The sequence below is a fragment of the Petaurus breviceps genome, unplaced genomic scaffold (assembly GCF_028583685.1).
Source record: "Petaurus breviceps papuanus isolate PSGF00001 unplaced genomic scaffold, PetGlider_PUasm1.0 446, whole genome shotgun sequence".
In the NCBI taxonomy this organism is placed as follows: domain Eukaryota; kingdom Metazoa; phylum Chordata; class Mammalia; order Diprotodontia; family Petauridae; genus Petaurus; species Petaurus breviceps.
In genome coordinates this window covers 3,407,377-3,430,311 of record NW_027186338.1, presented here as the reverse complement: position 1 = coordinate 3,430,311, position 22,935 = coordinate 3,407,377, and the positions used below count along the sequence as shown (strand labels likewise).

The 22,935-nt window shown below is 42.5% G+C and overlaps 1 protein-coding gene across 2 annotated transcripts in view; it reads right to left on the bottom strand.

Annotated features, from left to right (window-relative positions):
• Window positions 1-22,935, bottom strand: part of ST3GAL5 (ST3 beta-galactoside alpha-2,3-sialyltransferase 5) — a 73,787-nt gene that overhangs the window by 40,336 nt on the left and 10,516 nt on the right. For both annotated transcript variants that reach the window (XM_069101073.1, XM_069101070.1), the window contains exon 2: window positions 3,242-3,362. In XM_069101073.1, coding sequence (XP_068957174.1) covers window positions 3,242-3,362 — 121 coding nt within the window. The remainder of the gene's footprint in view (window positions 1-3,241; window positions 3,363-22,935) is intronic.

Genomic DNA, 22,935 nt, shown 5'->3' with positions numbered 1-22,935 from the left:
AGGGGTCCCAAGGGGCAGGAAGGGGGCCTTAGTGACAACAGCAGTGGTGGGAGAAGAGGGGGAGGCTATTACACACAGTGAAGGGCCAGTAACCTTAGATGTAGTGAAGGGAGAGAGTGGCTAGTGGAGAGAAAAGTAAATCCCTAACTGGAATTACTGTTTGTGGAGACGAGCTGCTTAGAAGCTGTATCTCTGCAAGCTACACCCTCCATAAGTACTGATGGAAAGTGCAGAACAGCAGGGAGAATGGAGTCAGAAGGATAAAAAGAGGAAGAAAGGGAAAAGGGAAAGACGATGGCTACAGATGCGTGGCCAGATGAACACCCAGCTTACTTTAATGCTATATGTTAGCAGTAGAACAATTCCAATTCTGCTAGCCACGCTGAAACTGCCACCGTTGTTCAAGGAGCACTTTCTGTTTCCTGCCAAATCTTCGGCTTTTTCATATTTGCTCAGCTGAAGGGAGGTTACTGTTACTGTGCATGGCTGAAAGTGTATGGAGTCGACATCCTCCTTAGATCAGAAAAACCCTAGTCCACCCCCGCCCTCACCCCCACCCCCACCACCCAGGCAGAATCAGTTATTCTCTAAAAGCTGTCTGGTAGGTGGGTCTATATATAGCACAGCTAGAGGCCCTGGGCAGTGTCCAGTGAAGCAAGCATGACCTAATACCAATGGCTTCTTTATTGAACAATTAAACACTAGGAGCTATCAAGCCCAATTAATAGACAACATTTAAGAGTAAACAGCTCCTCTAGAATCAGGAAAGGCCATCCTTTGATGTGCTTGCCTCTCTTGTGTCTGTCTCAAACGATCATACAGTTAGAGCTGAGAAGGCTCTCCAAGGTCAGTGAGTCCACCCCTCTCATTTTACAGATGAGGAAACTGAGGCCCACAGAGGTGAAGTACTTGCCCAAGGTCATATAGGTAATATATGGCCTCTGAACTAGCATCTCTGCTCCAATCCATTTTACATACCGTTGTGGGCATAATCTGATTGTGAAAAGGGCTTCGCAGGGGAGGTAGCAAGTAGCCAAGCTGGGCTGGGGAGGAGGCTGGAGATTCAAAGAAACTGAGAAAGGTGGGGAAAAAAAGGGCACTCTTGGCACAGAGGACAATCCATGCAAAGGCAAAGAGAAGGAAAGATTAGAGAGGAGTGAGTCTAGATTACCTAATTCAATGCCCTTGTTTTCCACATAAAGTAACCCTCCGATTCCAAAAGTTTAATGTCCATTTAACCAGTTTCATCATTTCAAGGCTGGTTCTATGGATGTGTTGATTGAATTTATGAAATTTGATCAATGGTGGGAATTTCTGGTGGGAAATTCAAAATGTGTTTTTATAAAATTCCATTTTATTAAAGGATATGATGTTTTCTGTACAGTCTACCAAGTTGTAGATGAATTGCAATCTACCTCAGGGGAGAGAATGCCTACACCTTGGAAGTACTGTGAAATAACAACCCAACCTCCTAACCTGTGTAGGTTAATCTGGAAACCCTGATTCTGAGGAAGGGCTAATAATTAGGATGTGCATGCAATAGGATATTGTATCATAAGAAATAATGAATAATAAATTTTTATCTATTTATTTTTGCAGGGGGTGGAGGCAATTAGGGTTAAGTGACTTGCCCAAGGTCACACAGCTAGTAAGTGTCAAGTGTCTGAGGCCGAATTTGAACTCGGGTCCTCCTGACTCCAGGGCTGGTGCCCTATTCACTGTGCCACCTAGCCACCCCAATAAGAAACTTTCAGAAAACCATGGAAAAGGTTGTATGAACTGATTCAGAATGAAGTGGAACCAAGAGAACAGTCTGAAAAATGAACACAAGAATGCAAAGAAAATAATCATGAAACCCCCAGAACTTTGATCACTATAGTGCCCAAGCCTGACCTCCTGGGACTGACTGAGAGCAAAGCATGCCTCCTTCCTCCGGACAGGTAGGGGGTGATCTATAGTTGCTAAAGGAAGACTACGGTGACAGACAAACTGACATGTTCATTTGTTTTGATTTGTTGGAATTCTTTGTTATAACAAAGGATGAAAAAAATCATCGAGAAGTAACAGTTCTACAGGAAAGAAAAAAAGCATGGAGTAGGCCTTTCTTTCTTTTCTTTTTTAAATAAGAACTGATCTTTAAGTATGATGAGGATGAGCTTCACCAACAGCACCATATGTTAACATATGTCACCAAGGTCCTTTATGCCCAACTGTCATCCTTGGGCAAGCATATGGTTAGAACATTTTCCAAGGTCTCTCAGGGGGTAATGATAAGGCCTGGGCCAATGGAAAATGTTACCCCCAAAGCACCGCTGCTGTGAACACTCTCCACAATACAAGAGGCAGCAGACTTCTCAGACTTTGATGCAGTCCGATACAGGAGACTGTTGAAGTCTTGCAAGTCGAGAGTTTGCTGAGCCAGCATCCACATTCTCCCACAAGCAATGATTTTTTTTCTTGTTCTCTTGAGCTCCAAGGGATGCAGAGCCCAAGAGTAAAAGAGTGAAGGAGTGGGAATGGGAGGCTGGACAGCACGGAGCTGAAGGAATTAGAGCATTAATTTTATTCTTTGATAGATTAAGTAAAAGGGGAGCTGGGATGAGGGAGGAGAAATAAAGGAGGAGGGAGGGAGAAGGGAGAATGGAGGAAAAGGTCAGTTTTCACAATTTTATTTCAATCATATAAACTGCTTACTCTTCTTACCGTGTTTCCCCGATAATAAGACCTATCCCGAAAATAAGCCCTCCCCTTACTGTGTAAGATTCCTCTAAAATAAGCCCTCCCCCGAAAATAAGCCCTATTGAGATTGCTACGGGTGAAACGCACGCCGTGCTCTGAGCTGCATCCAATCAGAGCTGCAGCAGTGAGCGCGTCATCCTGTTCTTCCCCAGTGATTTGCTTACTGAATAAAGGTACATTTTTTTGTTCACATTTACCTGTTTATTAAAATTGCTGTCAATGTTCATTAAAATAAGCCCTCCCCTGAAAATAAGCCCTCTGGTGTTTTTCTGTCTAAAAAAAATAATAAGACAGTGTATTATTATCAGGGAAACACGGTATTAAGTAAATTAAAGTAAAGCACCCTAACTTCTATAAATACTTGAACTTCTGATAATATATGTCTAACCACAAAGTTATCAAAATTACTTACCATCAAAATCTATTGTATCCAAAATTCAAAATTACACAGAATAATTTTTTTCTAATCTTTTTTCAAGATTCTTATGATAAATCAACTTACTTTAGAATGTCTTTTAGTAACAGGCTGGGTCTTCTCATTTTTTTTGGAGGTTGGGCATACCATGGCAGGGAGGGAGGGCAATCACTCTTCAGTTTCATATAGTTACACTCATTTGGCATTGCTGTTAATAGATAGAAAAGAAGGGAATGAAAAATAGAGAAAATGGAAGAGAGCTAGAAGAGGGAAGTGAGAGAGGAAGGGGAGGAAAAAAGATGTTAATTTACTTAGGCAACAAGTAAAATCATGCTTCACATTCAAGGTTTTCTCAGAATATTTATTTCAACTGAAAAGGTTTATTTGGGAATCACCAAAATGGTGTGTTTTCTGCCTCAAAGAAGAAACCCTAAATGTGAAAAATCCCCTCTTAGGCACCAAGGTGCCAAGCAGAGGCCGGATCAGATCATCTCATACTAATACACTGCCCTCCCAAAGATCTAGAGCCATACACAATGTCCAGTCTGGTGCCCTTTCCCAAGCCCTCATAAGGAAGAATGCAAAGGACTGAAGGAAGAATCTAAAGTCGTTTGGCTTGAGTCTTCTTGGCTTATTCCTTCCCAGTTTGTCCTCAGTGAAGTTACAAATGTTTTCATGACATGCATGAAGCTGCCTTTCGAGTCAGAGCATCCTTGAGTAAGTCTGAGAAGGAACCTTAGAGAGCCAGCTAGTCCGATCCTTTCATTTTACAGACAAGGGCACTGAGGCACCAGGGACAGCAGGTGTTCCTGGTGTGAGGCAGTACATCCCCAAACCCAGAGCTTTTGCCATCCTGTCAAAGTTGCTAGCAGATCTCCATGCAGTCTTTTCTCCTCTAGACTTAACAATATTCACCCCATTTTTTCCACAAGAGGCAATATAATAGTATATTGGAAAGAGTGCTAGCCTTGTTGTCAGGAACACATGAGGATCTGAATCCCACCTCAGATCCTTAGTAGCTACAAGACCCAGTACACGTCCTTCGGAGCCTCAGATTCCTCATCCACCCTGGCAGCACTGACTAACCTTCAATCATTAAAATGCTTCTATGGTCTAGTCTCTGAGACGCTACATCTCTGTCAATAATACTTAGAAGGGCAGATCTGACATGAAGAATTTTTTAAAATATATTTTATTTAAAAATTTTTTTCAACATTCACTTTTAAAAGATTTTGAGTTCCAATTATTTTTCTCCCTCCCTCTCTTTTCTCCTCCCTCCCCAAGATGGCACATAATATGATACAGACTATGACATGTAGAACTTTTTTAGCTGCAAGTACAAACCTTCCTCTGAGAACATAACAGAATAGCATTGCTTGCTAGAGAATGTGTGTGTGTGTGTGTGTGTGTGTGTGTGTGTGTGTAAGGTATATTGGTAAACTGAAGCCTTATCTCCCTAACAAAATCCTTGTGAATTCTCCTTCTCTCTCTCTCTCTCTCTCTCTCACACTCTCACATACACACACACACACACACACACACACACACCTGTCAAGCCCTTTCCCACTCCCATCCTCTACCCCTCCCCTCTCTGTATAGCATTCAGATATAGAACCCAAAGTGAATGCTGTCATTCTGAGCAAAGCCTCCATTGTTCTCCCTAGACAGGAAAAGGCTGTTCCCTTAGACTCAGGGCAAGCTAGTAAAAGACAACAAAAAACTCTTTAGGATACTTGGATTTAGTCCTTAGTGCCCCCTCCTTCCCTAAGCAAGGTCACTATTTTGTCTAAAAAAGGCAGGTGGGTGGTTTACTGGGCAGAGACTTGGACCCAAACCAGGAAGACCCAGTACAAATACATGCTTTATTTCTCTATCTACTGCCTCATTTCTGGACAATAACCTTTCCTCACTCGTTGCCCTTCCTCAGCATCCTTCTCACCATTCCCCTTTTAGGGCCACTTCAGACGCCCCCTCAGCCACCAGTGCTTTCTGCCTCCTCATCCTTAGCCCATAATCACGTGTACACATGGTATCCCCTCTCCTCTTTAGGAAAGGAAACTCCCAGATGGCAGAGACTGTTTCATGTTTGTCCCAGCAGTCCACGTGCCTCGTGCACAGAAGGTATATAATAAATGTCTGTTGATTTGAAGTTTAAGACCAAAGGGGAAAACCAGAAAGGCAACCTACACAATAACATAAAAAGAAAGGAGAACAATGACAAACTAAATCCTATTTGATGACAGTGAGCAAGGCTGGAAAAAGGAAGACATGCACCTTCTCTCCTGCCCTCTCAGGCAACTCAGCCACAAAGATGACCGGCCCCAATACACTGCACAGTGGGCTGCTCCGACTATCGGCGCAGATCCACAGAGGCAGAGAGTGGCTTCTTGAGGCGAGCCATTCCCTTGGGACAGCTCTGGTCAGGAAGTTTTCTTTGACGCCTGGACAAACTTGGCCTCTTTACAACTTCTACCCATTGTTTCTGGTTCTGGGCCAAACAGAGTCAGTCCCAGCCCCTGCCCATGTGAAAGCCATTCAGATACTTGAATACAGCCAGCATGCCTCCCCTTCCTTGTCCCCTGCCCCAAGTCTTCTTTTTCTCAGGCTAATATGCCCACTTCTTTCAACTGATGCTCATTTCATGACCTCAAGGCCTGCACCAGCCAGGGGCCACTGTCTGAGTCATGGTGCCCAGAACTGAGGTAAGATAAGGGCAGAATACAGCAGGATTAGGATCGACTTGTTCCTAGAGATGATGCCCTCTAATGCAGCCCAGGATCGCTGCCACTCCACATCACTGACTTCTACTGAGCTTGCACAAACCCCCAGATCCTTTGTAGAACAGCTGCCGGACCTCCATGCCTCCCCAGGGCCACATCAGCTTGTGAGGCTGATTCTTTTGTGATGGGGTGCTTGGGGATCTATGTTTGTAAAATCAATTTGTAAACTCAATTTGTAACATCAGTAATGATGGGGTGCTTGGGATCTATATTTTAACATCAATTTGTAAAACTTTGTAACATCAGTCTGTAAAATCACACTACCCCCCCCCCCCCAGTCTCAGAGCATTAACTCTGCCCCTTCTCCCACCCCCTGTGATAGTAATGGCAATTAAAGATTCCCCTGTATTGGCTTGGTTTTTCAAATTGATTGTGTTAAAACCCAGAGCTTGTTAATCCCACCTGTGGGATGGACTTGATGTGAAAAGAGAGTCCTGAACTGGGAGGAGCTGGTGACGTAGATTTTGGAGAGACAAGAGAGAGGCAGAAGAACTTTTTGGAAGCAGCACCTCATGGAGGCAGAGAGAGACTGAGAGAATTGCTGGGGGCCACTTTGAATTGCCCTGGACTTTTGAGACCTGCCCCTCTGAGCTGCCAAGGACTGAGGAGACATGGCTGTTTTGCTGGTACTTTGTCTGTCTGTTTTGATGTTGTTTTGCCAGATTTGTCCACTGGTGAAAGACAGTCCTTTTGTTGAAGAAGTCCTGGAACCTGGCTGTTGGCTAAGAGCTCCTGAGACTGTCTTACAGACAGAGAGTGAATACTGTCCACTGGTGAAGGACAGTGCTGTTGTTGCAGGGGTCTGGGAACCTTTCTGTTGGTTCAGAGCTACTGATACTGTCCTGCAGACAGAGAGTGAATGCTGTCCACTGGTGAAGGACAGTGCTGTTGTTGCAGGGGTCTGGAGACTGTCCTGCAGACAGAGTGAATACTGTCCACTGGTGAAGGACAGTGCTGTTGTTGCAGGGGTCTGGGAACCTTTCTGTTGGTTCAGAAGCCCTGAAGAAGGATTTTCTTGTTGTATGTTTACAGAAATCCTGGGAGAGGGTTTTGCTAATGTTTTCAGGGGTTCTAGGACTGTTCTACTGACAGAGGATGAATTAATGAAGAGACTGGCAATGTATCTTGTGGCCTTGCTGTGATAGTAATGGCAATTAAAGATTCCCCTGTATTGGCTTGGTTTTCAAATTGATTGTGTTAAAACCCAGAGTTTGTTAATCCCACCTGTGGGATGGGCTTGTTGATGTGAAAAGAAAGTCCTGAATTGGGAGGAGCTGGTGACGTAGATTTGGAGACACAAGAGAGAGGCGGAAGATCTTTTTTTGGTAGCTGCACCTCGTGGAGAGGAGAGAGACTAAGAGAATTGCTGGTGGCCTCTTTGAATTGCCCTGGACTTTTGAGACCTGCCCCCTGAGCTGCCAAGGACTGAAGAGACATGGCTGTTTTGCTGGTACTTTGTCTGTCTGTTTTGATGTTATTTTGCCAGATTTGTCCACTGGTGAAAGACTGTCCTTTTGTTGAAGAAGTCCTGGAACCTGGCTGTTTGCTAAGAAGGCCTGCGACTGTCCTGCAGGCAGAGAGTGAATACTGTCCACTGGTGAGGGACAGTACTGTTGTTGCAGGGGTCTGGAGACTGTCCTGCAGACAGAATGAATACCGTCCACTGGTGAGGGACAGTACTGTTGTTGCAGGGGTCTGGGAGCCTTTCTGTTGGTTCAGAAGCCCTGAAGAAGGATTTTCTTGTTGTATGTTTACAGAAATCCTGGGAGAGGGCTTTGCTAATGTGTTCAGGGGTTCTAGGACTGTTCTACAGACAGAGGACAAATTCATGAAGGGACTGGCAATGTATCTTATGGCCTTGCTAAGCCTTGTCTCTCCAGGAACTAAGATTGCTGAGAACTTGCCTCGTGTCAAGATGAAGAAAAGACCTCCATTTGGGTATTAAGTGCTGTGTTTAAACTTGATGTAACTCTGGGGTAGATTCAATTGTGATCCAGGAGGTGGGGAACTTTTGACCTTATTGTGCTCTGTGATTGACAAATGAAGGTACTTTACCTATGTTTGGAAACTAATCTCCATTTGAGAAGAGGGGTTTTGTGGTGGACTTAATTAAGGTATAGCCTAGGGGTGGAGTAGTATTTAGAACAGGGACTTTGTAATTGATTGAATGATTGGAAGATCCTGGGGTGGGGTAGTACTTGGAGATTATTTAATCACACTTAGTAAGTGCTGTATTTTGAATGATGTCATGTTTTGATCTTCTCTGTTCTGGGTTTGTCACTGAATAAAATAGAGAGCACCTATGCTGGTATTTTGAACCTGGGAAGTTGCCTTTCTTTTGGCATTACATTACACTTGCTAAGCCTTGTCTCCCCAGGAACTAAGATTGCTGAGAACTTGCCTAGTGTCAAGATGAAGAAAAGACCTCCATTTGGGTATTAAGTGCTGTGCTTAAACTTGATGTAACTCTGGGGTAGATTCAATTGTTATCCAGGGGTGGGGAACTTTTGACCTTTTTGTGTTCTATGGTTGAACAAATGAATGTATTTTACTTAGATTGGAAACTAATCTCCATTTGAGTAGAGGGGCTTTGTGGTAGACTAAATGAAGGTACAGCCTAGGGGTGGAGTAGTATTTAGAACAGGGACTTTGTAATTGATTGAATGAATGGAAGGTCCTGGGGTGGGGTAGTACTTGGAGATTATTTAATCACCCTTAGTAAATGCTGTATTTTGAATGATGTCATGTTTTGACCTTCTCTGTTCTTGGTTTGTCACTGAATAAAATGGAGAGCACCTATGCTGGTATTCTGAACCTTGGGAAGTTGCCTTTCCTTGGCATGACATTACACCCCCCCACCCCCCTCCCCCCCCAGCCTCAGAGCAATAACTCTGCCCAGCAACAAGTATCTCAGCTTGGAACAATAACAAACTATTTCTATGAATCCTTCACTAAAGTATCTATAAACATTCCAGCTCAGGCAACTATTATCTCCCCCTTGTATAGTGTCCCGCTGCCCCCATGAACCCTTCCATGCCCTATCTCTACGTTGACTCCTTGGCTGCCTCAATGAATCCTTCAGGACCCTATCTCTGGGTTAACTCCTTATCCTATTATCCACCGAGTCTCGGTTAGCCTTGGTTCCCAGACATCGATCTTGTCAAACATGACACTGATGGGTGGCAGACTGGGCACTTCTCCATCAGCCCTTGACTGATAGCTGACTTAGTGACAGTTCAAGACTAAAACCACACCTCCAGGTAGCCCCCCCCCTTGGGCTTTTCCCCAGTGAATCATGGGCAATAAGCCTGCACAGTTACATTAAAAATGCATGTCCCTTTAAACACTGGCCCCATCTTAACTCCTCCCTAATCCCACCCTTAATCACCTAGTTAGCATAACTGGCATGGGTTCTACTATGGATTCTCCTATAAAAATCTTAATTCTACCCCTTTGAGGTTGCTGGTCCTCTAAAGGACTTTTGCCCGCTGTACAGCTTAAGGACCCTTGCTTGCTGTAAAGTGTACAATAAACTTTTACAACTCTGACTCCAAGTTAGCCTGGGCCTACTGAATTCTTTCAAGACTGAATCGTAAGTTTTCTGGTCTTAAGATAAGATCAGAGTTCCTGCTGAACCTATTGTGAGCCATCCCTCATCATTCTGTATCCACTGAATTTCATGTTATTAGAGTCAGCCCCAAACTCCAGCATGTTAAGGTCTGTTTGAATCCCAATTCTATCACCCACTGTGTTAGCTATCTCTCCCAGCTTTGTACCATGGGTAAACTCGATAATCCCACTGTCTATGCCTTTATCCATGACATCCATATAAATATTAAACAACACAAAGCCAGGTATGGATCCCTGGAGTTCTCCACTGGAAATGTCTTGCCACAATTACATTAATTATGACTCCGAATCCTGCCATCTAAACCCATCTGACTGTATTATCGTAAAATTCCTCTCATCTACTAGTTTAGTAATGATGTCAAACAGGGAAATAAAGTTACTCTGATATAACTATGAATGTACATATATTGTCAGCTTTGGTTGGGTGGTTTGGCTGACCTACTTTTTTCCTCCTTCCTTTTCATTCTTTGTTATGAGAGATGGTTCCTTTTATGTCTGTGGAGGGAATGGGTTTATTTGGAAATAATAGTAATAAAAAGATACCAATAATATTATTTTAAAAAAGAAATTAAGGATGATGTTTCCCAAGATGACTAAGCTTGTAAAAAGTATAAAGGAAATCCTTGACTAAGCCAAATTCTCATACCACATAAGTGTGGGCTAGAGAAGTAAATTCTAGAAGCCAAATCCACGGAAATAGAAACCAGTTGACATCAAGGCCATGCCAAGACACGAGTTAAAAAAGAAAAAGGAAGTTAGGAGGAGCGGGTCATATATTTATTGTTGGAGCTGAAGACCAAGCTTTGGAACTTTTAGAACTTGTTGATCTCAAGTACAACTGTAATCCTCCCTCACCCCCAATATGAGGCACATCTGAATATTCCCCAATAATACTTCTTAACCATCCCCTTTAAAGCTCCCAAGACAGTTGACTCCCTTCCAAGTAGGAAAACCCTCTAAAAAATGTCATGGATTCACCCTCCCCAGAGCAGATAGTTGGACCAGAAGTTATCTACTGGTTGAAAATGGATAATGCCAAGAAAAGAAAGAAAGAAAGAAGAAAAAAGCTACAAATTTAAGTTAATTCACATTTTATTAATTGCTGTAGAGTCACACAGATTTTAAAATAGTAATATGGCTGTGAGACATTCCTTATTCAACCTATAAAAGATTTGCTTGAGAATTTAGCACAGTGTAATCCAGAGTAAGCATTATCTAAATATTAAATATTCTTATCATCATGATTATTATCATGATTAGTATTTCTTATGTTGAATCATTTAATTAGGTGGACTCCTTAAATGAACTTTCTGGCTCCTATAGATTGAAGCCACTAATCTAAGGCGTCACTGTGCTATTATCAGGGAATAGTAAAAAGTGTGAGTAAGGGTGAGGGAATTGGGGATGGAAGCAGGAAGATGGCAAGTGAAAACTGTCATTTTCCCCTGAAAGGACCAGAAGATGATAGATTTCAAGCTGAAAGGGGCTTAGAAGTCCTTAAGACCAGCCCCCTCACCCTGCAGATGAGGAACCTGGGACATGGAGAGCTGATCTGCCCAGGCTCATACAGGTGTGTCTGGGTCCTCTCTGTCTCTATCTCTCTCTGTCTGTGTGTTCATTTTCTTTGTGAACTGAAGCCAGGAGAATGGATAAGGGTAATAATAGCTATGTCAGAATGAATGTCAAACCTATATTCCCTTTGCTTTCACTGTACAGACTCCAGGAGTCTATTTCTAATTCCAATTCAGGGAAATAACTGGTGTTTATATGTCCAACAAATAAAAACCAACCATGCGAAATAAGGATAAAAAACCACTCTACCTCACTGGATTGTTACCAATCCATCAACAAGTGTTTATCAGGAACTTTCTATGCACCAGGCCCAGAGCTGAGCACTGGAGATACAAATACAAAATATCAGCAGTCTCTGCTCTGCAGGAACTCACACTTTAATGGGAATCAGGATATGTAAATCAGAACATACAAGACCAATACAGAGAGGACAGATGGTCACTCTTGAAGGGATAGCACTAGCAGCTCACAAGAAAGGCTGCCTGGGGCTTCCAGCCAAGATGGAGGCCTGAACAGAGGCCACCCATCAAAAACCTAAAATCTGTACCAGACTGAATATTGACCAAGAAATACAGTGAGAAGACTAGTGATTTCTTCCACCCTAGAGCTGCACAAAAAGTTTAGCAGAAGCCCCAGTAAGAAAGGTAGCCACCAGCAAAGCCAGTGCCAAAGAAGGCAAACAAACCAACAGCCTCTCAGCAGGACTCAGGAAGGGCCAAGGTCTTTGTGCCTGAAGGCATTAAGAGTAGCCGGTCCTCTGGGAAAGCTCCAGCAAAGTCAGAAAACCCAAGGGTGGGAACCTCAGGTGGGAGTAGGCATGACCAGAGCATGACGACTGTGCTCAGATCAGGTTCAGGGACTCCAAGGTCCCTGACACCAAAAAAGGTCCTAAGGACCTAGCACTCTGAACCTCAAAGATAGGGAAGTACCGGCTCTGGGAGGTGAAGGCCAGCACTGAAACCCAGAGGATGCAAACCAGACCTAAGTAGGACTGACCATACCCTGCAAGTGTTCAGAAAGGGAGGAACCCGGCGCAAAGTTCCAATTCAGGAACTAAAGCTGAAATGATAAATAAATCAAAGAATATAATACCTTTAAAAAATTACAGCAAATTCAGAGATCACCAAAAAAAAAAAGAGTAAGAAACTCTGTAACAACTGGAATCAAGACTCAAAGGAAAAAAATGGATTTTTCACAAGAACGACATGAATACCTAAAAGTATATGGGAAAGGTAAAAGTGTGGTTTCTCAGAGACTATCTACTAAAGTAAGTCCTTAGGCCTTAGGCCTAAGCTTCCATTTTCTAGAAATTCTGACTTTGAAACTAGAAATCTTTCTGTATAGTTGCTCTATTCTAGTCAGCCCTTCTCACCCAGCTTACCGCAGAAGAGTTAAGTTTCTACAGAACTGCAAGAATTGATGCAACAAGACTTGGGAAGAAGTTTGAGTTCCCAGAGAACTCCTAGGTAATACTAAAAATGAAGCAATGTTGGCAGCAGCAGATGGATTTGACCAATAAGAAAGTAGACAGCGGTCTTGGGACACTCAGGCCTAGATAAGGACACATCTAGGTTGGACTTAAGGGAGTTCAGTATTCTGAGGTTGTTACTGCGCTTATGTAGTGGACCTCATGTATTATGTATATTATCTAACAAAATTAGAGCCTCATTAGTAATAATTAGATTAATGTTTGGGAGGGGCGTGTAACCCTTGCTTATTTAACCCAGTTTCTGCTTCTGTACCTCGGACTCCTCTCCTGGGCATTGTTCCAGAGACTGGACTGCCCGCTTCTCTCGAGATACTAATAAAACTTCCTATCTTCACTTTGAGGTCTCCGAGTAGTCAATTTGGGTTAGGGTCTCTGTACCCCACACAAAAGGAATGAAGAAATTTTTAAACCGAAAATTAAAAGCCTCTGAAGGAAAGAATTGGAACAAGAAAAATAGCTTAGAATAGAAACAGGTAAACTTTACCCAAGAAATGGAATTCTTGAAAGTTATAGTAGTCAAACATAAATTAATGCTTCCGTGGGATCAAGAAACATTAGGTTAAATTGAAAAGATTGAAAAAAGTAGAAGAAAATACAAGAAATCCTATATCAAGAACTGACTAGGAAAATTAATTAAGGAAAAAAAATTTAAGAATCATAAACCCCCTGAAAACTATAATTAAAAAAAAAGAGACTGGATACTATTTCATGATATCATAAATAAAAACTTCCCAGGTCTATTAGAGTCAAAGGGCAAAGATAGTGTCCACTAATCACCTCCCAAAAAGAATCTCAAAAGGAAAAGGTCATAGAAATGTCCTAACCAAAATCCAGAGCTTCTAGGTCAAAGGAAAAAAAAAAATCTGGCCAATATTCAGAATGGAGTTCAAGTACCAAGGAACCAGAATCAGGATCACACAAGACCTGACAACTTCTAAAAAAAACAAAGGTTGGGTGGCTAAGTGGTGCAGTGAATAGAGCACCGGCCCTGGAGTCAGGAGGACCTGAGTTCAAATCCAGCCTCAGACACTTACCACAAAAACTAGCCATGTGACCTTGGGAAAGTCACAACCCCAGTTGCCCTCCAAAAAGCAAAAAATAAAATAAAAAACCCAAAGGTGATCTTAGACTAGTACACTCCAAGAGGCAAGAGACATAGGCTTACAACCAAGAATTTACTCTGTAAAGCTTACTCCAATTCCCTAGGGAAAAAGTAGCCCTTTAATAGAGAGGTCACTGCTATTTAGCCATGTCAGACTCTTTGTGACCTCATTTGTGGTGTTATTGACAAAGATACTGGAGTCATTTTGCCATTTCCTTCTCCAGCTCTTTTACAGATGAGGAACTGAGGCAAGCAGAATTAAGTGACTTTCCCAGGGTTATACACCTAGCAAATGTCTGAGGTTCTATCTGAACTTAGGTCTTCCTGATTCCAGGTCCAGTGCTCTATCCCCAGGGTCATCTAGCTGCCTCTAAAGTAGTGAAATTTCCATCATTTCTGTTGAAAAGCTCAGAGCCTGAATAGGGACCGAGAAAATATGGGAAATACCAGCACAAGAGTTCCAAGAAACCTAGAACCATTCATTTGTTTAGGAAGATGCTGTATAATGACCTAGTACTAACACTTTGATAGGGAGAGCAGAACCCAAGCATCCTTAGAACCTCAATGGATCCAAAGGATATTGAGGGGCTTACATAAGAAAATCAGAGAAGCTGGGGTGGATTAAGTTGATTAGTTTTGAGGATCTGAAGAGGAGAAAGGGAAGGAAAAGTAAAAGGAGGAAAGCAGGACTAACTAGAAAGAAGGAAGCAGAAAGTGGAACTTGTATTTCTCATAAATGGGGGACATGAGAAGAACATACCAACATGGAGTAAGAGGTGGCAGATGATCCTAACTTCTACCTGAAATGGACAAAGGAGAGTTGAACATGCACATACAGAGAGTTGTAAAAATACACCAAACTCAACAGGAAAACACACTAGGAATGTGTGTGGGGTGGGGGTAGTTAAGAGGAAGGATAACAACAAAGAATAGCCACAAGCAAAACTAACTTCCTGATCCTGAAGCGAAAATGAAAAGGGAGAAAACAGAATTAGAAGAAATAGAAACAAAATTGGAAACAGTGAGTACTCATCAGTTGTGAAATGGCTTGAATAAACAGTGATGTATGGTGAAACACATTACCTACCTTCTAACAGAATGGTGAAAGGTGCAAGGAACAGAAAGAGCCATGCATTTGGACATGACCACTATATGGATTTGTTTTTCTTGTTTGCTTTAAAGGGTTCTCTCTCTCTCTCTCTCTCTCTCTCTCTCTCTCTCTCTCTCTCTCTATCTATCTCTTTCTCCCCACCCCCGCCCTTTCTCTCCTTCCCCCCTCTCTCAATTTGGGTTAGCAATGTGGTGACAAAAAAGAAAGCCATTTTTTAATGCACAGAAAGTAACATAAGCAAGCTACAGTTTTCAAAATAACTTGTGGAATTCTTTTTTTAATAAGTGTGATTATTCAGTTTCACATGCAATCCCCTTTTATGTTCTGCTGTTTATACATAAATGCTCTTTTTTGATTAAGTTCAAAATAAAAAAATAAGATTAATAAGGCATTACCCCCCAAAAAAATCCATTAAGAAGAAAGCTCATGGAACAGGTGCTGCTTGAGTTGTCTTAGATTGTAAGAGTTAGAAAATGGGCAGAATATTTGAAACATTAGAAACAGCAAAGGAGATGGGAAATGGGAAAGCAAGAAGGTCAATGTAGCTAAATTCTAGAATTCATCAAGAGGAATAGTATGTAAGAAGCTTGAAAAGGTAGCTAGGGACCAGGCTGCAAAGAACATTAAATGCCAAACAAGTGACTCCATATTTAATGGTGGAGGTAACTAAGAGTCGCTAGAGTTTATTGGTAGTGGAGGAAGAGAGGGAGATCTGTTTTAGGAAAATCACCTTGGTAGCTCATGGAGGACAGCTGGAAGTTGGGAGTAAGACAGGGAGAACATTTAGAAGACCACTGCCATAGCTCAGGTGAGAGGTGATGAAGGCTGTCTGCATACAGAGAAGGGCATACTATAAGAGAGGTGACAGAGAAAAAAATGACAAGATTTAGCATCTGGTTGGACTATGGGGTGAATGAGAGAGAAGAGTCAAGGATGCCATTCATGTTATGAACCTGGGTGACTGGAAGAGGGACGTTGACATCCCTAACAGTAATATGGGAAGTTCAAAAGAGGAGAGGATTTGGGGAAAAGACAGTGAATTATGTGTTCAATTTGAGGGTAATTATAGGGTATCCAGTTCAAAATGTCCAATAAACAGCTGGCAATGCAGGACAAGAGATTAGGACTAGTTTAGGATATAACAGTCTAAAAATTATGTATATAAATATGATAAAGTGAATCCATTAGAACTGATTCAGGGATCACCAAATGAGGGAGGATGTTAAGAAAAGAGAAGAGGACCCAGAGAAGGATGGGGTCGACTGGGTTAATAGTACACATAGAAGGGTTTGACTTGGCAAGAAAGGCCACTTCATCCTTGGAGACTGAAGGGAAGAAAGAGATAGTGGGAGATAATGTCTCAGGGATATGAAATGAGGAGTGAAGAGAAAGTTTTTATGGACTGGCCTTAATTCTTCTGGGGGAGGAGAGCAAAGTATGAGCTAGGCACTGAGCTCACAGAGCAAGGAGAGTGAAAGTTCCGGGAGTCTGCAGATAATAGCCACCAGAATTTGGACTGAGTGACAAATTTAGATTGAACGAATCTCAAAGGAGAGACTGCTGAGTAATGTCGGTAGAGGGAAAGTCTGGAAGTGGCAATGGGCATCAAGGAGTCTTCTGACTCTATCACAATGACCAATAAGTCAGGGAATATGAATGAAAGTACAAAAAGTCCTGGAAAGAGTATCCAGAGAAGATGTGACATTAGGAGGCAGACAATTCTCAGTAGGTGTTAAAAGACAAGAGGAAGAAATTAAAAATAAAAGCAAATTTATTAATTATGTCACAGGCATTTTAGAGGGCACCCTGGAGTGGGTGGGTATATATGTCTGGAGTGCAACACTGAGAGAAGGGAGAGGACAAGAAGGAAGAAGCAGACATCTGAAGTTTGGGAAGGGGATTTGTCTTTTGGCAGCTACCACAAGGATGGGGAAAGTAGGAAAGGGAAAGAGTATGACAGTCATTGGTGAAATGAGTCCCGACAGAGTAACAGTGAGGTCCACCAGGCGAAGGCAAGTTTGTGGAAAACATTGTGTGATGTGGGCAGTTAGAGGCAGTCACGTGACACTTTGTAGAAGCCTAGATGCAGGATCAGAGGACAGGGATTGGTGTCTCCATTTGGGCGCTCAGTCATTTCCGTTGTGTCTGACTCTTCATGACCCCATTTGCAGTTTTCTTGGCAGTGATACTGGAGCAGTTTGCCATTTCCTTCTCCAGCTCATTTTACAGATGAGGAAATGGAGGTAAACAGGGTTGTACTCATACAGTTAATAAGTGTTAGAGGAGGAATTCAAACCCCAAATCCTCCTGATTCCAAGCCCAACATTCTATCCTCTACTGCAAAGGTGTCAAACGCACGGCTGCCCTGAAATACTCTCAAATGCAGCCAGAACCAGATTACAATGTAATTGGGAAATGTTTTACAAAACAAATAAAAATATAATCAACCAGAGAAAATGTTAATTTGTGGTTTCCTGCAGGGATCCATTCCCACTTGCTTTCCATACTACTGCTCAATGCCATATCAAATCAATGGCAGGTTTTTTAAAAGCTACTTTTTAAAACATTTTATTAATCTTACTTCTTAAAGTCCTGTATCAAGTTATTTTGATGGTGGCGTCTGTTTGTTTGTTTTTATAATTTGGAATGGAGTCAGTCCCATTTAGGAAATTAGATGGTTCTATGACCTTGAGAAGTGGAATGGGCCTATGAGTGGTCACTGAACATGGGTGAGATTGGAAGACCTCGTCTCAAAAAATAAAAGTGAAGAGGAGAATAAAAATAAGTCAGGGGGTGGCTAGGTGGTGCAGTGAGTAAAGTGCGGGCCTTGGAGTCAGGAGGACCAGACTTCGGTTCCAGCCTCAGACATTTAACACATTAAAAAAACAAAACAAAACAAAACACTAGCAATGTAACCTTGGGCAAGTTACTTAACCCCAATTGCCCTCCAAAAGGCAAAAAAAAAAGTCAGAAAGAAATTCAATGATGTGCCCAAAGTCACAGATAAATGTATTTTCTGGTTATTGACTTTTATAAGGCAGGCAGGGTTAGCTGTCCCTGCTGTGCAGCCTGAGGGTGGGGTGGGAAGGAGGGGGATCCCAGGGATGACAAGTTTCCTTACAGCCTTTATTCTCTGCAGGCCCAAGGTTTGTATTGATTGCTTGTGACTCTTGTACAATAATGCTCAATCTCAATATTATTTTTCTCTTTGGACTCTTCCTTCTAATTTCCAGTGCCACCCATCAGGGGGACCAGGCAATGGCCGTCCTAGTATCTTCAAAAGACACAGGTATGTGTTTTCCTAACTCACATCCCTGGAATGAGACCCCTTCAAATCTCCCAAGTAATGCCTGGAGCTCCTTAATATTTCTGCAACTGAACATCTCTCCGACACCAAGGGTTCTAGATAATCCCTTAATTTGATGTTTCTAAGAGCTCCTGTTACTGCCTTGGAAACTAGAGCAGGAATTCCTAACCTGGGGTCAGTGAATTTTTTCAAAAGTTTAATTCCCCCATTTCAATAATCAGCTTCCTTTATAACCCCATGTATTTTATTCTGTGAATTTAAAATTATTCTGAGAAGGGCCCAGAGTCTTCCAACAACTGGCTGCCAAAGGGAACTGTGATACACAAAGCCCTGCTGGCTCTGAGCTAGTCTGAGCTCCCAAGCTCCAGGTCAGCCTGTAAGGGGAAACTGCTAAACCAGGAATGTTGCCTTGATACACGGTTTCCTTTTTCAAGAAATTCAAAGGTTCAGTAAATTGTAAACAGGCAGCACAAAACTAACAGAAAACATTTTTTTTCCCATGAGTCCAATACTTTGCTCCCTTCCCTTTCCTCCACCTCTCTCCCCACCTCCACAGAGGCCCTGGGGCAAATGAAACTTTGGGATGACCCCGATCCAGCAGGATCCCTTACCATGCTGGGAGGGCTCAGTCCTTTGACTGGTGGGACTCACACCTCTCTGATTTGCAATACAGTTCAAAAGTCAGTAAACATTAACATACATCCACTACAGAAACTCCTGAGGACTGTAGATTTGGAAATGGAACAGACATAAAGTGCCAAATCCAACACCCTCATTTTAAAATGGAAGAAAATGGGTCTTTGATTTGATTAGATGACCTCTCCAGGATCACACGCACCAGCTAAAAAATGGAGCCAAATCTTAGAATTTGTAACTGGAGTCACAAGAAGAAAGATCTGTTTGAAAGAAGATGCGGACCAATGAATTTCCAGCTCCCTAAATGGTGCATTCATTGGCCAGCCTGTCTTTCCATGGCTCCTCTAACACTGACCCGTCTCCCCTTTGCCATCTATGCCAATCTGCCTGATGGGAGTGAAACGTCAGCTGTTTTGTTTTGCTTGTTAATGATTTACGGTTGTTAATTGTTTGCAAGTCTTTTGAGAACTGGTGGACAGTAGACCACTTACCCATTAGAGAATGGATTGTGACATGATATATTGTCTAAGTTCCTCTTATAACCCGGATGTCAGACAAAGGTGAGAACAATGTACAAAATGTAACAACTAGCACGTACTCTTTGAATGAAACTGGTGCTATGGAGGAAGCATGCTGAAAACGGACATTTGGAACTTGCCCACTGTTGTGATGCTGTGATGTGCTGAAAGCAATGGATGCTGCCCATAAAAACTCTAAACAGCACCTCACTCACACCGAGATGGAATTTTCTAACTCTTCTAATGTTATTTTTGTTTTTTTAATTTTTGGAGGGGGGGGGAAGGCAGGGCAATTGGGATTAAGTGACTTGCCCAAGGTCACACAGCTAGTTTTTGTGTTAAGTCCTAACTCCAGGGCCAGTGCTCTATTCATTGACCCACCTAGCCATCCCCTCTTCTAAATATTTAAAAAATATTCCAAGTGAAGAGTTTCAGTAGGTTTTGGGCCCATTTGTGTACAATGTAAAAATGCAACACCTTTGCATGAGTTAACCAGAACAATGATGGCAATCCACCAGGCAAGGTTTAACCAAAGTCTCTGCATTCACAGGACAATAGTGAGTGTCATAGCCAACAGGACACTTCCTCCATTTAGAGCTTTGTCAGGTATTTTTTTTCTACCTCTGACAGTCATTAAAACCAAGTACTGAAATAAATTAGCCAGCCACAGAAGAGCGTCTCAACCTAGCTAATGGGGACAGGTAGAGGCTGGATGATCTCTTGAGCTTGGGAGTTCTGAGTTACAGTGAAGAGGAGCTCATGATCAGGAGTCCAAACCAAGTGTGGCATTAATAAAATTAACCTTGAGAGCAGAGGATCACCAGGCTGCTTCCAGACGGGCGAACCAGCCCTACCTAATCAGAAACCCAGCAGGTCTGAGCTCCCAAGCTGATCAATGGTACCAGGCCCTGCACTTCAAATATAGGTGAAATAGGGAGATACAGTCTTTAAAGAAAAAAGAAGAAAGAAACTAAACTTTAAACCATGTACATGGTTAAATAAATATATGTACATTGGGTGCATGCTCAAAAGTCTGAAATCCAGTTGTCTAAGATATAGGATGATATCTCCTACCTATTATTTGAGCAAATGGATTAATTATAAACTTCCCAAAGGTCACATATTGTTTTTATCAGGGATGGGGAACACAGTTGTGGCCTTGAGACCACATATGGCCCTCTAGGTCCTCAAGTGCAGCCCTCTGACTGAATCCAAATTTCACAGAACAAATCCCCTTAATAAAAGGATCTGTTCTGTAAAACTTGGAGTCACTCAAAAGGTTGCACCCAAGGACCTAGAAGGTCACATGTGGCCTTGAGGCCACAGGTTTCCCTCCCCCCGGTATATACCTTCTCCACCTCCTCAGGACAGCATTCATGGAGATGAAGGGGCAAGGTAAGCCCCTCCATGAGGAATAAGATTATACAAACCAAGGCCCCAACTTAATATGACCTTTCTATTATTGTTTGGGAACAGAGGATCCTGAGAACGTGAGGGCTGCTCTTCTCCTGGGACCCCGGCCACGTCCTTGAGAAGAGATATGATAACTGCCCAACTCCTGGAACTAGCCATTCCAAGGAAACATCGTTCTTGGGGGGCCTTGGAGTGACTGGCCTCCCTCCTAGGCCTCACACAAGATACAATACTTGCTTAAAACACCTGGCAGTATGCCCTCTTTGTTCTCAGCACTACTTAAACTGTACGATTGTAGCAGCAAGCACCCTGGAGTCCCTAGGGTGGCTGCTCACACAGGTTCTTGGATCTGCTTTGTTAAAGGAAAGCAACTCAAAATGGGTTAAAACAAGCTTACTTTAATCAGTCAGACATATATCGTTTACCTTGTTCAGGAGAAAAGGTCAGCACCCCGAACTTCAAAGTATACAGGCAGAATTATCAAGACAGAAACAGATCAAGTAGACAGATTTCCAAACTATCCAACCATTACATCCATACCCAGTCAACATCTGGGTTTCCATATCTGGGTTTTTCAAAGCCGGGGGGGCCCTGGACAACGGCTTCCCAGAATCTATATCAAATCACAGAACACTTCTCAAAGTGAGCCCCCAAAACAAAGCTACACATCAGGGCTTATATAGCCTTCTCCTGGCTCAGAGAACATAACAACTTTATTGACCCACTGGCCAATCAAGAAGTATCTACTGAAAAACAAGCCTCCTACCCCAGGCTCCAGGTGCACTTTAGCCTAGGGGCAGGGAAGATCTTTAAATTTGCATTTCCATTACAAAGATTCAGACCCCAAATTGGAATCTCACCCATGGAGGAGATGTCCTGCCTGGGACCCTCCCGACTGGGACCCTGACGGCTGTACCCGGGATTCCCCAGCTTCTGTGGCCAGGTATTGGTGCTTCCCCACATCAGTGATGATTGTAAATATGTATGTGTGTATATATATATATATATATATATTAATCATAGTTGCTCTTATCTTACTATTGCTAAGTCTTTTACTCTGTTATTTTTGGTTTCCTTCCCATTCACCTATATTCTAAACAAACTTCATTCAATCTTTTGAAGTGCCAAGTGTTCCGTTCACTCAAATCCTGAACCTCCTTAATCGGACAGGAGAGTGCTAGATGTTTTGTTACATCATTTAGGCACCAGTCTTCAGCATTTAATTACAATTCCACCTGCAACCCCACCCTCTGCCCTCTTCTTTGGCACAAAATTCAGCAGTGCCCTGACCTTGGGGAGATGGGGAGGGTCAAGGGGTAGTTTTTACAGAGCCCTTTTTTTTTGCAGGCTCTTCCATTCTTTCTTCACTTATAGCATAGATTGGTTAGAGGTAAGCACCATCACAGAAAATAATTCCAGAAAGTGGGGAATTATATGGATGTTATGTTCAAGCCCTCCTGAAATTCCTAATGTTTTACAGACATTTCAAAGGGTCTCTTTTGCAAGGATGCTCTCTGTCCTCTCAACTGAAACTGGTTCTGTCCATCGAAGGGGGGAACCCAGAGGACACAAATGTGAGTTTCTCATTCTAATTTGGGATTATGCCTCAACCAATCTATTTCTGATAATCTCTCAACTACTGCCATCCATTGCAAGCTACATAACCATTACTTTTATTTATTTTGGCAACACAAGGGAGGTTCAACCACTGTCCTCTTGTACAGGCATCACCTCTCTGAAAAGCATATATTCTTTTCTCAGTCAATGTTCCAGTTGGAGACATGTCCTCAAATAATATAAAAACCCAATGCAACGATGTTAACCAGGTGCCCATGCAGTAACCAAATGCCACCATCTGGCCACCCTTCCAATATTAGTTTCTTTTGATAAGACTTCGGAACCTCTAGTAAGGATCACTGCCTTCCCTCTCATGCAGTCTCTTCTCCAACAGTCAGGTTAGTAGAATTGATGGAGTCCAACACGGCAGGAACTGTATCTTGCCAGATAATAGAGTAACTATGGGCTCTAAAAATTTAGTCCAAAATGCTTCTAATTCCCCAGAAGGGTACTCAGTTTTTCCATCACTATTAAAAATGAATTCAAAATCAGTTCTTCCTAAAAGGTCAATGACAAATGTCACTTTTTGAATAGACAGTATTAGTTCCCAGAAGGTCCCGGAAACCTTTGCTTCTCTTCTTTGCTTCTAGGGGAAAAGGGTGCTTA